Raw genomic sequence first — 13880 nt, 5'->3', positions numbered from 1 at the left:
TAAATAAATCACATCAGCGGTGGCATAATAGGGGTTTTCCCCTCCTGCGGTTTTTCCCCGCCGGCAGAGAAACAAAAGCCGGCGGTGTTTACCTGTGTCACCTGGAGCAGTGTATATACAGGACCAGCTGGCAGCGGGCCTCTCCCCCTACACACACACACCTCACACACCTCTCCCCTCCCACACACCCCTAGCACATTCCTCACATATTCCACGGCCGTGTTTGTATGGCCTCTTGATATTAGCGTCGACAAAGACCAGAGTGGAGGCGCCACAGAGTGTGGAAGATGGAGCCCGTGGTGGTGTTGACCCTCTTGTCTCTGGCCATGTTGGTGGGATGCTACACAGCTGGCTCCATTCCTCTCGTTATGACCATGTCAGAGGTGCAATATATTCCTCTTATTAGATGTTGTGTTTTGTGTATTTACTCGGAAAATTAGGATGGGTCAGTGTTTTTGCAACTGGTGTGGATGGGTCAGTGTTTTTGCAACTGGTGTTCCGCGAGCCTTCCTGAGGAGTACCGGGGAAAAATATTCAAATTCAAAATTCAAAATGTTTATTTAGGTAAAAGTAGGTACATAGAAGATGATTTACAAACATAATGTTGGATTTATAGATAGAGCTGGTACATACAATACCTAAAGTCACTAATACGCACAGCGTTGCGGGCAGAAATATGTAGCAAATGAGGGGGAACATATGTATAAATATATTTATAAGAATAAAGTTCAGTAGTGCACTAAATAACGAAAATAATAACCCACAATTTTAAAAACCCAAGAAAACGTAGACTGAATATTTCGGTCTCATGTTTACGTTTTAAAAATAGCAGGTTACGATTTTCTTATTATATGTATAGTCTGTATAATTATGGAATGTATAAGTTAATGTTACACAATTCGTAATCATGTACAATAAAGTTTACATTCATATAATAATAATAATAATTCATTGTGTCAGGGGGGACAGGCATTCAGAGGGTATTTATAAACATTAGGCTTCTCCCCAAATCAAATTAGACTTCATCCAAGCTGCAACCCCACAAACAAGCTAGCTTCAGAGTACCTATTTACTGTACTGCTAGGTAAACAGGAACATGAGGTGATAGGATATGCACCCAATCATTTCTGTCCTTCCGGGGATTCGAACCCAGAATTCTCGATTGAGAGTCAAGAACAAACCTGACTGAACTACCGGGACCCTCCCGCTAGAAATAGGAGTGGTAGGGGGAAAGCAAATACTCAAGATATCAAAAAAATTAAAATTGTCCTCAGAATGCTCCCTATTTGCTTCTCCAAGGCAATGGGTCTCCCACAACTGCACCAGAGATGGTAGCACTCTGTGTATGTGTGTGTATATGTATGTATGTATGTTAATTAAAGATGCAATCATGGTAGCAAGATTAGTAATGATGAATAAGGCACATTATATAATGTGCAACTGCAGTTGTGCCAGGACCCGGAGCAACAACAGGACTGAGAGAAAGAGTACAGGAACCCCACCTTTACTAGTCCAGCTGAAAGGCATCTACCATGAGGGCCTCGCTAGGGGTAAAGCCACTCTGTAACGATAAAGGTACCAAGACCACACCGATGCAAACTGGTCCACGTCTCTATGCCCCAATGCCTTACAAGCCACAGGAGGGAGGAATCAATGCCTACTCCGTGAGGAAAAGCTAGAACAGAATGTCCGCAAGGATGTTGGGGACTCCCTAAAATGAACCACGTGGAGAACCAAACCCCAAGAATCTAGCAGAAGAGCTAACCAAAGAGTCTAGCTACAAAGAGGCAGGGGACTGAAGCGAACCCCCACGGTTGAGACAGTGAACCACAGATCAGTCCAAATGGTGGTGAACCACGGAGCCTGGAGGAATCTTAACACCCCACAAATGCATGCAACATGACTACAAATTTTTGACTGTACTACATCTACATTCCCTCAGAGTAGGCACTCTGAGATGCTTGTACCAGCTGTCCTGTGAGGCAGCAGTTCCTGCAAGTGTAATTTTACATAATTATTTCAATGTCTGAATGGTTACTTATCTAGTTTTGCAGTAATGCTGTTTAATAGTGTGTAATTTGAGGAATTTATATATAGTAGTTAAATGTATGGAACAATGCTATGCTAAAAAATATGGTGCTCATATTTAGTGACACGAATACCATGTCATATCCTTAGAACATTAAAAAGGGTGTTTTTTCTGGTATTATACTATATTCACACATTATATGTATACAGTAATTATATTTTGTGTACCATAATGAACAACTAAGCTTGGTGAGTTACCTGTATAATCATGTAACCACAATTCAAGGTCACCCTAGCACCACACACATTTTTGCAGTAGAAGAGTTGCTGCAAAGATATTCTTACATAATTATTTAAATCTCTGTTTTTTAACTAGCTTTTGCTGTCGTATTATTCAATAATGTGTAATTTGAGGAATTTATGTAGTTAAATGTGTTGAACATCGCTATGCTCAAAGATGTAATGCTCATATTTACTGACACATTCTATTCTTAGAACAATAAAACACTTTGTTTAACCTACTAGTGTCTACTTTCCTTCAAGCAGTCATTTGTTTTATTGTGCCTATGCTTTCTGGCAAGTTTTCCCCCCACATTTTGTGGTTAATCTCTGATTCCCTGTTCTCATTGCCTCATATTGAGCCAGATTTTGGTTCAGTCCCCTAGGAAACAATGGATAGTTTCTGGATGCCTAGTGTGTTTAGCTAAGACTTGATGGTACCGGGTCTAAGCTTAGAGGAGTTGCTGGAGGCCTGCCAGAAAATGTCATTTCATGACCATTTGGAGGTTTTGCTGTACATGTAGTCTATCCATGCATTTCTTGCAGTTATCACCTGTTTGATATATTCCTCCATTGTATTTTGTGTTGGATTTAATTAAACCCTATTTTAATAAATGGGGTCAGTTAGTTATAATTTTTATTTATATTGTAATTGTGCATTTATTTTAATGCATGATAAAATTACTGCTCAAATTTGAAGCTTTAGTGTTTTTAGGGAGAAAAAGTTTAAGGTTTGGTAGAAACCACAAATATCATATTTCATGGAAATTAAATATTCTGTTACTCTAATACAGGTACTGTGCTATATTTTGTTTATTTTATTTAACTGAATCTTAATTTTCCAGGATCGCATGGAAGTGGTTACGGTGCTGGGTGCAGGCTTGCTCGTGGGAACAGCACTGACAGTCATTATACCAGAAGGCGTAAACACTTTATTCAGCATGCACGCGAGCCCTAGAGGTAACTTTGTAAAATTGGGAAAGCGAAGATGTACAAGTAAATCTTGGTACTGTAATGCAATGTGCCAAATAAATTGTTTATGATAATAATGCACGGGAGGAAAGCTTAAGAATGAAGGATCTATCATGGTGCATCTTTACAAGTATTGTAAGTATTTGTCATTTAGAATAACATGTTTCTTTATATGTAGTAATGTTCATTTGTTTATATAAGTGATCTACCAGGAAAAAAATTCAAGGGCTATTTGAACGTGTTTGCTGATGGTGCCAAGCTACTAAGGAGGAAAAGAAACTTAGATGATTCTCATGCCCTTCAAGAAGACCTGGAAAAAATAAGCATTTGGAGCAACACTTGGCAAATGGAATTTAATGTGAATAAATGCCACATTATGGAATGTGGAATAGGAGAAAACAGACCACACACAACTTACAAATTATGTGAAAATTTTCAAACAATTTTAATAAAGAAAGAGATCTAAAGGTGGTTCTGGATAGAAAACTGTCACCCGAGGACCACATAAAGAACGTTGTGCGAGGAACCTGTGCTACACTCTCCAACTTCAGAATTGCTTTTAAATACATGAATGGAGAAATATTAAAGAAATTGTTCATGACCTTTGTGAGATAAAAATTGGAATATGCAGTGGTTATATGGTGCACATATCTCAAACAGTACATTAATGAACTAGAAAAATTGGAGACGTACAACTAAATGCATGTTAGATCTGAGAAGAGGATAAAGGTGTTAAATATACCAAGGGCATGGTCGAGTTCAGTTCATCGGTTTGGTGGGTGTCCTGGTTGTTTCTGATTATTCTGTAGACATGTATATCCTCAGTTTTTCAGGTGTGCTCACCTTCATTCACTGTCTATCTTCTACATGACCACCTTAGTTTATGTCTACTTAGTGTTACAGGCTGGGGCTTGGATGGTGTTATATACCTCATGGACATATGTCCCCATTTATCCCAGGTTAATGGACTGATTAGGTTTTGTGGTGGGTCACTAGGCTTACTGCTTCAAGGTTCTTCCTTTTGGTTTGAATCTGGCTTTTGGCACACAGTATGGTGCTAGAGTTTGTGGCTGTGTGTTATGGCCTAAGGAGGATTCAACTCCATTTGGAATCTGTGCTTTTGCTCCACTCTGTTTTCCAGTGGTTCATTGCCTGAACTAAGGGGGAAGGAGGGTCGCTTTGGTTCCTCACCCTGTGGAGCTGAACACTTTATGGTGATTGTTTTTCCAGATCAGCATCTCATGCCTTGTACCGTCACCATTTAATTCTCGGCATTGGTGAAGCTGCTGTTGTTTGCGTTCAGTTTTTACTCTTCCTTGGCACCATTCTGCAAGTTGTCTCGTGTGTTTTTCACCATCGACCAGCACATGATCCTTCCAAGCCATGCTGGCCTCTTGACCAGGTGTTGGTCTTCCTCTCTCTCTCTCTGCCTTGTTTTATGGTTTTTCCTTTGGCTCGGAAAATCTTTATCAAAGCATAATCGTATCTCTTCTTGCCATATACAGTACTGTAGTTCACACTGAAGACATAATGTACTGATGTAGTGCATGGAGGTGGAACCACAATCGTCAACAGGAAGTCAGTTGGAAATAAAAAATGCATATACTGTATTACATAAGTAAATAAAGATTTGGGAAAGATCTAAAAAAAAAAAGCTTAATTAAACAAAAATTATTCTGAATTGTGGCTGGCATGGGAAAGGGTCATTTACCAGAGAGGAATGGACTATTCAAAATAGTGGATTCATGTAATAGATTAATAAAGAAAAGTAGTTTCCTATTGTCTCGGAAAGGTTGCTGGTCAGGCTTCCCAAGGTCCCACAAACTAATGATGAACTTCCCCAAGATTCAACTAACAACAGTTGACTATCCTGCAAACACGCAACGTAATGGTCCCTATCATTCCCTTGTAACAACTTGTAATAAAGCTATAATATTTTTATGTTGTATTAGAATGTTGTTACAACTTAATATATTGTTACAATTGTTAGAAGGTGTTAAACCTTGTTCGAATGTTGTAGCAACGTCGTAGTTTCGCTGTGTATTTGGCGGGTGACTCCCAGGTAACCATTTTCGCTTGTGCAGGCATCTTTCTCTCTCTCTCTCTCTCTAAAGTGTAGAATAAGTAGTGTTGTCTGTGTGTGTGGCTCCTGCTATAACATGCATCTTGCATGTTGCTATCTAGTTGGTGAAAATACTAAAATGTATTAGTGTAAGTATATTCCATCTCTTTGCCATGGGGGCCAAAAATCTATCAAAGCATTAAGAATAATATTTTAATATACACTTTAACTCTAGACTGACCACTTTGTTTTAATGTTGCTTGAATTTCTGTCACACAGTTACTCCAAGTGATGCACACAGTGACTCGACACACGACGACCATGTCAGTCACATGGAGTTGCACAACCTTGTTGGTCCGCCACTTGTCCTTGGCTTCCTTCTCATGCTTCTAATTGACCAGTGTGCAGGAGGACACCGAAAGCCAGGTAATTAATATGATGAGGTGTTTATGTGTCACAATATTGTGAAGGTTAATTTATATAGGAAATTATAAGAAATGGGGAATAATGTTAATAAAATATGGAGAGAGGTAGTGTGAAAGGTAAGTACAGTAGTAATTTAATGAAATGTTACATTGGTGAATTTTGTAGTGAAGAAATGAGAAAGAATAAATGCTCAGATATTGAGATTATCTTAATCTGCAATTAGAGCATTATTCTATTAATCAAAAGTATTAATGGAGACGTAGATTTTCCCCATTTGCTGTATTTGTGTGTGTGTTCGTTTTCCTAGAACCCATTTTTTTATTCTAATTTATATTATTCAGATGATAATTTTACACTAACAGGGAACATGATAAACTGCTTTTCTGGGGAAGCCCTGACGTTATCTCACTGAGATTTCTCTGTGAAAATGGGTCACATCAGATGCAGGAGTTCTGTTTTGCCTACTGGGAACTAGATCCAAAACTTTGCCCCCTCACAAGAGTGCAGAAAGGAAGTGACAATTCCCCACCTCACTGGGAAAGGATCCCAAAAGTCAGAGAATCTTTACAGACAACTGGAGGGTTAACAAAGACCAAAGTCTCAAAACTGCCAAATAACTCTGGAAAATGCTCACACAGAACCAGAGAAACATTACAAATTAGCACAAAACTCTTGGTGCTGAATACCACGACCAGGCATGGTTGTGGTATTTTTCCTAGGGTATTTTTTTGGTATTGTATTGTCGGTCGTGGTATGGTCATGGTATTTTTTCCTAGGGAGCCGGTCGGCCGAGCGGACAGCACGCTGGACTTGTGATCCTGTGGTCCTGGGTTCGATTCCAGGCGCCGGCGAGAAACAATGGGCAGAGTTTCTTTCACCCTATGCCCCTGTTACCTAGCAGTAAAAATAGGTACCTGGGTGTTAGTCAGCTGTCACAGGCTGCTTCCTGGGGGGTGGAGGCCTGGTCGAGGACCGGGCCGCGGGGACACTAAAGCCCCGAAATCATCTCAAGATAACCTCAAGGCAGCCTGGCTTCTGCATGCAGCCATCTTCTTTGATCGTTTCTTCTGCTTTTATGCGTAGGACAGTAGTATTTTGGGGCTTTCAGACATGGCAAGCCCTTCTGTGTAAAGTTAAATACCAGCCTTCCATAGATTTGTTCCTGCAGGAGCCATTGGCTTTGTACTCTGTTCTGCATTTTTTCTTCACATGCGTATTTTGGCTTGTTGTATGGGCTTGACTTTGTTGTGTTCCAGTTTGCATGTGCCCCGGGTTTTTCTCAGGGTGCTTGCTAACACTGCCCCTGCACTGACAGAGAAAACTTTTCTTGTGTTTGGATGATTGCCTCTGAGAGGCCGTAACACCAGGGAAGAGAGCCTAGCTTAGGGCTATTCACAGGGCTTTGACACACCTGTTTGGGCTCAAAGCTTGGTAATTAATATGACCGAGCTGGCAACCCAGCTTTAGGTTGCTATGACCGATAGCAACCCAGCTTTAGGTTGCTATGACCGATAGCAACCCAGCTTTAGGTTGCTATGACCGATAGCAACCCAGCTTTAGGTTGCTATGACCGATAGCAACCCAGCTTTAGGTTGCTATGACCGATAGCAACCCAGCTTTAGGTTGCTATGACCGATTGCAACCCAGCTTTAGGTTGCTATGACCGATTGCAACCCAGCTTTAGGTTGCAATGACCGATTGCAACCCAGCTTTAGGTTGCTATGACCGATAGCAACCCAGCTTTAGGTTGCTATGACCGATAGCAACCCAGCTTTAGGTTGCTATGACCGATAGCAACCCAGCTTTAGGTTGCTATGACCGATAGCAACCCAGCTTTAGGTTGCTATGACCGATAGCAACCCAGCTTTAGGTTGCTATGATCGATAGCAACCCAGCTTTAGGTTGCTATGATCGATAGAAACCCAGCTGGGGGCTGGGTTGCCTGGTGACAGATATCAGTACTAATAGGTTTGAGCTAGTTTTGGGTGAATGTATTGTTTTGTGGGAATCATTTACTAGTGCAGAGTTGTTGGTAGTTTTAGGCTTCATATTCTGTGAACCTCATAGTTTTCTGTAACGCTTCACTGAGTTCTTGTGTGCTTTTCCCAGTAGGGTGGTGAATGGTCACTCACTGCCTACCCCTCTGTGAGGAAGCCAGGCTCTGGCTCTGGGTCCCGATAGGCCAAACAGTACTCCACCGACTGATGGACCCCTTTGGAATGAAGCGGTCTCGGCGAGATAGTTTTAGGGAACCACCTTGGGCTCTAGTAGAAAGAGGCATTTCGTTACATTTAAACACTGGATTTTTTAATCGAAATATTACTTCATCTCATTGTTAACATTTTGCAGGTGATCCTGAGAATGGTAGTGGCAACAGCAGAGGCCACAGATCCTTGACAGCCACACTTGGTCTTGTGGTCCATGCAGCAGGTAAGTACCTGTATGCTCTCTGAGGTGTCTTGATTGGGCATATATGAGCACTGTCAAGCTTATTGTACATGTAGTGTGCTCGAGGAGAGATGACGAGGGAGAGATGTTAATTTTGTAGGCATGCAGTTAGTGGTGGTTTGGAACACTGCTTTAGAACTATTTGACCGAGATTGGAGATAGATCATATTCACGTCTGCATCTAATTTGCTACATACTTGCATTCAACAGGCTGACCCTAAAGTCTAACTCCTTACTTTGCTCGTCATATTCTTTCACCTCACTGTTCTTCCTACTTGCAGGATAACCCACCGCATAATGTTGGTTCTCTTTTCGGTAGCTGATGGCATAGCCTTGGGTGCAGCTGCAGCCTCCTCGCACACTGACGTTGAGATGATTGTATTCTTTGCAATAATGCTGCACAAGGTATTACAGTATTGAAATTGGTATGTTTTGATTAGTGAATCCACAGTTTTGAGTGGTAATTAAAAGGGCAGGAGTATATTCTTTTACCAGATTTTCTGTAAATGTAGGCTGAAGGGTATACTATTAAGATATTGTATATTACAGTGTACTAATGTATGAGGAATAGTATTATGAATATATATGATTCTTATTTTATATGCTCCTTGCATTCCATGTTGGGTGATTCCTTATATCACTCTCAAAGCCTGTTTTTGTAATGATTGTCTATATATTCATCGGTATGTCTCACATATATGTTTGTTATGCTGTATATATCAATGCAAAAATTTCCAGAGTAAATGTATTTACTCTGTGCATGTATACCAGGCTCCTGCTGCGTTTGGACTAGTCACCTTCTTGCTGCATGAAGGGGTAGAAAGAAATAAAATCCGTCGTCATCTCATAATATTTGCTCTTGCTGCACCGATTGGCACAGTAGCTACATACTCCGCTATTGTCCAGGTAATGGGAAAGTGTTTTGTTGTTTGAAGTTCCAAGGATGCATTACAGCAGGATTGCTGATTTGATTCTATCATTTTAATAACTATTTAACACTTATAAGGAAATTAGGATTCTCTTTTCTTGTAATTTGAAAATATTTTTATCAAGTATGGATATGTGGATACAGTATTTATTAAATAAAGTATTGTACAGTACTATTTTTAAAGAATTAAGTAACAATCTTTGTATCTTTCAGAGTGGCACTGAGAGTTTATCCTCGTCTCATAGTACGGGTCTTGCCATGCTCTTTAGTGCTGGCACTTTCCTCTATGTATCTACTGTTCACGTCCTGCCGGAATTGACGAGTCACAGCCACGACGGAGGCGGCACTGGCCAATTCTCCCGCAAGCAGTTGTTCGCCCTCATCTGTGGCTCTCTCTTACCACTCTTCCTCACGTTTGGGCATCATCATTAGTTCAAAATGGTGTTAAGGATTAGGAGGCGGTTGCTGCCAGGACATCCAGTTTGGTGTTGTTTAACAGCCGTCTTCCTCAACTGTCTTCTTGTGATATGATAATATTGTTTTGAAAGTTTTCCATTTGGAAATTCAGTGCTGGGCATTTTCCTCTTTATTGTGTGCGTGCACAGGACAAAATACCTGGAGATGTTTTTATTGTGCATGTACAGGAAATATGATTTTGTTGTGCATGTACAGAAAATAAACATCTGGAGCCAGATTCACGAAGCAGTTACGCAAGCACTTACGAGCCTGTTGTCCATCTTTTCTCAATCTTTGGCAGCTTTGTTTACAATTGTTAAACAGTTAATGAGCTCCAAAGCACCAGGAGGCTGTTTATAACAATAACAGCAGTTGATTGGGAAGTTTTCATGCTTGTAAACTGTTTAATAAATGTAACCAAAGCCGTCAAAGATTGAGAAGAAGATGTACACGTTCGTAAGTACTGTACTTGCGTAACTGCTTCATGAATCTGGCCCCGGGGTGTGTTAATGTCTGTGGTGTTTACTTCTCGGGTCTGAGCAATCTAAGGCTTCAAATTTTTTTTTTTTTTATCTATAGAATTTCATCCTTTACGTGGGACATAGTATAGGATTTAATATTTTTCTGGCCTGATTGTATTTCCCTGATAAACACTGATATAGCCAGTATAGGTTTAACAAAAGCCTTTTTATGCAGTTCCTCTTTGGACAGAACTGTGGTTACCCTAAGCCTTCTTATTTTTTTACATATTTTCATATTATATGAGTAATAATTACATGCGGCCATGAAATTAGCAAATTTATTATGGTGTTGTGTTGTAATTATGATTTTTAGGTTGTCAGGTCATGTCTTGATAAAAGTAGTGATGCAGGTTGTAGTTGTACCATATATGAAGTGCTAAGCCAGTCTATATATTGTGGTTGTGCAGATATTGATTTCAACATATAAAATTTAATTAATTGAAATTGTTTCATTCAGCAGTGTTTACAATTCATCTTACGGTTTGAAGGAATTTGGATGTTTCTGGGGGAGCTGCAGCGGCTCACTGAAGCCAACTTACTGAGATTGCTCCACCTAAAGGGTCACATCAGTTGTGGAAGTTCTGTTTGGCCTACTAGGGACCAGAACCAGCATCTGGCTCCCTTCACAGAGGCACAAGGAACGAGTGACGATTTGCCACCCAACTGGGAAAGTCGGGGAAGGTCAGACATCTGGAGGGTTCACAAAAAATGAAGCTTCAGAACTCCCAAATGATGCACACTAAACAAGGAATTCTCTCAAATTAGCTCTAAATGTGTAGTTACCACCAGGCACCCTAGCCTTAGCCCACAGCGGCCTTCCTGTCTCTACGGAGTAGACCGTTAACCCAACCCCCTTCGAATGGCTTTGTGACTTGTTCGGACACCTCAATGTGGATCTCTGTGTCGGCTTAGAATTGGCACCTTCTTCTTTTATTGCCTGGTTCCATTCTCTGATTGCAAAATCTTCACAATGAATGCCTTTCAGCTGAACTGGTCGTGGTAGCGGTTTCTGTACTTCTTTCCCCCCCCCTAGTCCAGCTGTTGCTCTGGGTCCTGGCCAGGTTGGAGTCCTACCAGGGTAAGGTAGTTCTGGCTCCTTGGAGTCCAGCTCAGTCTTGGTTGTAGTTTCTGCTTGCTCAGTGTCCGAACCTGGTCATTGTTCCATGCTCCACCTCTTTTGGAAAGATAGTTCCATTGGCATACCTCGCTGGTTTGTCGTTTGAACTTCTTGGCTTTTCAAATCTCGTATTTCTGACACATTTATCACAGTCTCTATGGCTAGCAGGTGGCTAAGTTGGTCTCCCATCTGGGTTTGTTTTCTCAGTGGCAGTATGAGATTTCTTTTAAAAAGCACTTTTCTTAATGCTATTTTTTTTTTGCCACTTCCTTTTTCTTCTTCATTACTCTTCATTCTCCATTCATGTGGTCCTTTCGTTCATTTCTTGGCAGTTTCTGCCACTTACCGGTAGTTAATTACACATGCATATACACATTGATATATTTAAGTTGGCTGAGCATCAGGTATATCTCACTGTATATATCATCTGACAGGCTATTTTTGAGTTATACATCAGTGTAATAATGATGCAATAATGAAAGTTATAATCAAACAATTCTCCTTTCAGAGCCCATGTTGCTTAGTAGTATAGCATATGTTTGGCCAATCTGGTGGGTGTATAGGGTACATGCCTAGTTCATGAGTTGACACATTGGATCACCTTTAGTTAACATTTTACTAATAAAGATCTTCATCATTATCATTGTCAGATGCAATATATTGACTGCAGGATCCGTGGTAGGTCAAGTTGATTTCCCGGTTGCTATGCTTTTGAGCATGTCGTAGCTCAGTCGATTAAGGCTCGTCTGGGATTCTCTCGGGACATAGGTTCAAACCCTCGTCACAGCCCTTGTGGATTTGTTCATTATTTCAGGATGCAACAAATGAAAAACAAATTTAAATATGGAATTCAAGAGTGTTGGTCAAATTAGGCATTTATTTATTTAAGTACTATCTGAAGCCTTTGCCCCCTCCCCCACTACTGTCAAATTTTTTTAAATTTTGTTAGATTCTTGAATGCATAAGATATCAGTACAGTAGATATGCATCAGTGTTTTATTAGGTGCATTGACATGCTCCACTACTTACTGTTTTACTGCATCATTACAATACCTTTAAAGCATGAAAGATAGTTGCATTAGGATGATTATATTGCTTTGAAATGAAAGTCTGGCACAAATTATTTTCTTTCTTGATTAGTTGTTTGCGCTACTTGCTGCTACTGTAAACATAATTCACAGGTTACACTAGAATGTGGTTTATGATACTGTATATACTGTATTTTACTGTACTGTATATAAGATGCGCCTAATTTACAAGGATATTTTGTGGAAGACAGTTTTAGTGTGTTTATCATATATTTATTTAAAGGGACTTTCAAGGGGTTTTGTGGGGAAAAAACATTTGATTCTATGTATGTAAACACAATATTGGGTTGGTGGTGGATATAAAATATTCTTTCTGTCCGCCAGAAAATGCGGTATTTGTCGATGACCAAAGTTTTGTTATTGGGTGCTTTAAATATTATGATTACAGGGCACTTAAGTATTGATTAACATATATCTGGTTACTCGTGAGTAATCAGATATTTGATCCTCAGTGTGGATCAAAGTGATTTATTGACTTTATAACTGTGCACAAGTGGTAACAAATGTGTTCCTGAAGCTGGATCACAAGGTTGTTTTAGAGAACATGTTGAGAGTATGTGGATGAATGCTAAGGTTGAGGGAACCAATTTTTGTACAGAGTTGTATGATAGGAAATTTAGGACACTAAATATTTTTTATTTTTTATTTTCATGTTGTTTACTGCTGGGTTTATTCTCTGATTTTTTATTATATATCTAGAACATTTTAATGTCAGTTTTCCATAATTGTTAATAAACATTCTACAGTACATAAAAATGTATCACTTATTTTATATTAGCTGACAATTTATTGATGTAGATGTTAAGAGGGATATTAAAAATAAGAATAAAATCATTGGTACACAAGTATATTCTTAGCAATGTTCATCATCACTGATGCCTCATGTACACTACATTAGTACGGGTATACCTCTCTTAGGAGTGTTGCTTTGTGGTGAGGGATCTCAAGTACGACTCCCTGGGGTTGGTGGGGGATGTCTTAGTCCTCTTTCTGGGCATTGTACATGCAACCCCCTCAAGAGTTTTGTCTTCTCATGATAAAGGACTCGCGTATGACTCCCTAGGGTTGGTGAGGGTTGCCTTCGACCTCTCTCTGGGCACTGTATGTGCAAAATGATACTAATGTAGGGATGTTGTTGAGGTCAATGGACCACACTAGAGGGATTGCCCTTGGAGACTGGTTGGGTGGCCAAGTTGGGACGAGAGAGAGAGAGAGAGGTCTTTGCACCAGTGTTGGAGAATGTACGATAAAGTAGGACTCCACTGTTAAAAAGGGCACATCGCATGGTACGACACACCTCTTTCTGCGCTAGTCAGTGCTCTGCCTTTCTTCCATTTAGACGCCATCTGCCTTCAAGGCAGAGTGGGTGACATCACATTCCATGATGCCGACTCTCCAATAGGCTCCAGGAGATACAAAAAAGAGTTTCTCCTTACTTCCTGCCCCCGTGACCTTGAAATCTATGCAAAAAGAGTTACCAGGTGTGTGCAGTGCAAGATGTATCAAGTTTGGGGGAAATCCATAAAAATAATTATTATCGTTTGGGAAAGAGTCA

General features: G+C 40.2%; 1 protein-coding gene across 1 annotated transcript; it reads left to right on the top strand.

Moving 5' to 3' along the window:
• The first annotated feature begins 70 nt into the window (after nucleotides 1-70).
• Zip102B (Zinc/iron regulated transporter-related protein 102B) lies at nucleotides 71-13081 on the top strand. The gene is made up of 7 exons (XM_045755808.2): nucleotides 71-383; nucleotides 3153-3267; nucleotides 5621-5767; nucleotides 8117-8197; nucleotides 8535-8620; nucleotides 8987-9121; nucleotides 9357-13081. The coding sequence occupies exons 1-7, from the start codon at nucleotides 288-290 to the stop codon at nucleotides 9573-9575; spliced, it is 879 nt and encodes a 292-aa protein (XP_045611764.1). The 5' UTR covers nucleotides 71-287; the 3' UTR covers nucleotides 9576-13081.
• The last annotated feature ends 799 nt before the right edge of the window (nucleotides 13082-13880 follow it).

This window comes from Procambarus clarkii, chromosome 62 (genome assembly GCF_040958095.1).
Source record: "Procambarus clarkii isolate CNS0578487 chromosome 62, FALCON_Pclarkii_2.0, whole genome shotgun sequence".
Classification (NCBI taxonomy): Eukaryota; Metazoa; Arthropoda; class Malacostraca; order Decapoda; family Cambaridae; genus Procambarus; species Procambarus clarkii.
The sequence above is the reverse complement of the archived record's forward strand: the minus strand, read 5'-3'. Positions and strand labels throughout refer to the sequence as shown.